At 58.4% G+C, this 1643-nt stretch overlaps 1 protein-coding gene across 1 annotated transcript in view; it reads right to left on the bottom strand.

The window, feature by feature from the left end:
* Nucleotides 1–350: 350 nt before the first annotated feature.
* LOC137362763 (calsyntenin-3-like) overlaps nt 351–1643 on the bottom strand; it is a gene marked incomplete at its 3' end in the record, with an annotated part of 43461 nt that continues 42168 nt past the window's right edge. Inside the window, 4 exon segments of the mRNA XM_068027008.1 lie at nt 351–496; nt 672–842; nt 1171–1406; nt 1577–1643. The exon segment at nt 1577–1643 is cut by the window's right edge and continues 66 nt beyond it. Coding sequence (XP_067883109.1) covers nt 351–496; nt 672–842; nt 1171–1406; nt 1577–1643 — 620 coding nt within the window.

Genomic DNA, 1643 nt, shown 5'->3' with positions numbered 1-1643 from the left:
TCCCCCATCAAACACTCCCCAGGACAGGTACAGCACGGGGGTTAGTTACAGAGTAAAGCTCCCTCTACACTGTCCCCCATCAACACTCCCCAGGACAGGTACAGCACGGGGGTTAGTTACAGAGTAAATCTAAAAAGAAAAAAAAAAATGGGGTTGGCTGCTGCCGATTGGATTGCTGAGCGCTGGTTGCAGCAACGAGGTTCAGCTGACAGTGCTGTCTCCATTAAAACACTCCCAGGACAGGTACAGCACAGCGAGGGGGTGGGCGGGTTTTAGATATAGAGTAAAGCTCCCTCTACACTGTCCCCCCCCCATCAAAGAGCCGAGTGGAAAGTGAGGAGGGAACGTACCTCGACGGAGAACTCATTGCTGATGTAACGCCCATTCATCTCTGCGCAGACCAGCCGGAACTTCCGCTCGTACAGGGCTGCTCCCGGTCGGACCTGGTAACGGACCCCTCGCAGAACCAGCTCGTACACCGCAATTGTCTCCACGCCTGGAAGCAAGGACACAGGATTGGGACGGATCGTCGTGTCTGAGGATGTGTTTGGGATGTGTTGGAGGGTTGTGTTTGCGGGCTGCATTTGACAGGAGGGTGGGTGGGGGGGGGGGTTAACGTTTTGGGCGCTGGGCATGATGCAGTGACTGGGTTCCGGCTTCTGGGCACTTACCGGAAACAGTCAGGATGCTGCTCGAGTTCGAGACGTCTAGTCCTTTCTGTTGGACCAGCGTCTGGTCCAGGAACAGACTCTCTTGCTGAGGGTTCAGCTCCTCTCCCAGGATAAAAATCTCACAGGAGTCGAGGGTGTGAATAATCTCATCCGATATCAGGGAGTCTTGTACTGGAGAGAGAGAGAAACAGTGAGGGAGAGAGAGCGAGGAATAGAGAGAGAGAGAGAGAGAGAGAGAGAGAGAGAGAGAGAGAAGAGGCACACGCTGATAACACACCAGTGAACCTCGGCAGTGTCCCGACCCTTGGAAAATCTGCCTCAATGGGAGGGATTTGATGGAGGGCACGAGGGCTTGCCTCAATGTGGAATGTAGGCAGCCCCGTGCACTGCACGGGAAGGGCGGGAAGTCGGAGCGAAAACCTCACCAGTCTGTTGGGTGGGGGGGGGGGGGGGGCGGAGAAAGCATCCCCTCCCCCATCCCCGCTCCCCCCCCCCCCACTTCTCACCTGCCGATTGGCTGTCCTCGGCCGCGGTGGGGTCGACGTCTTGTGGGCGATGGAGCAGGTGATGTGCAGGTCGGGGAAGAGCTCGATGCCTCCGGGGCCCTCGACGTCGGCGGCCGGACGGGCCAAGTGCTGCGCGCCGCTGAGCGTGATCCGCGGGGCGTCTGGCTGGAGGACGACGACGTAACCTTCCACGGGGGGGATATCCACGCAGGCCTCCTCGCTGAAACACCTACCGAGGTTGAGGGGGGGGGGGGTGGGTAAGGCAGAGAGAGGGAGAGAGTCAGCGAGTGAGGCAGCCAATACCTGCCCTGGGAGTGTTTAAAAGCGGAGGGGGGGGAGTGGCGAGCAGTGTGGAGGGAGCTTTACTGTGTATCTAACCGCGAGTTTGCTGGGACATACTTGACGGAGGTGAAGAGTTTGAGGGGCCTGATTCCTGGCGTTGCAAATCGCAGTGCATTCCTGTAGG

Source organism: Heterodontus francisci, unplaced genomic scaffold, assembly GCF_036365525.1.
Source record: "Heterodontus francisci isolate sHetFra1 unplaced genomic scaffold, sHetFra1.hap1 HAP1_SCAFFOLD_845, whole genome shotgun sequence".
In the NCBI taxonomy this organism is placed as follows: Eukaryota; Metazoa; Chordata; class Chondrichthyes; order Heterodontiformes; family Heterodontidae; genus Heterodontus; species Heterodontus francisci.
Note: the sequence above shows the minus strand (reverse complement) of the source record. Positions and strands in the feature narration are given on the sequence as shown.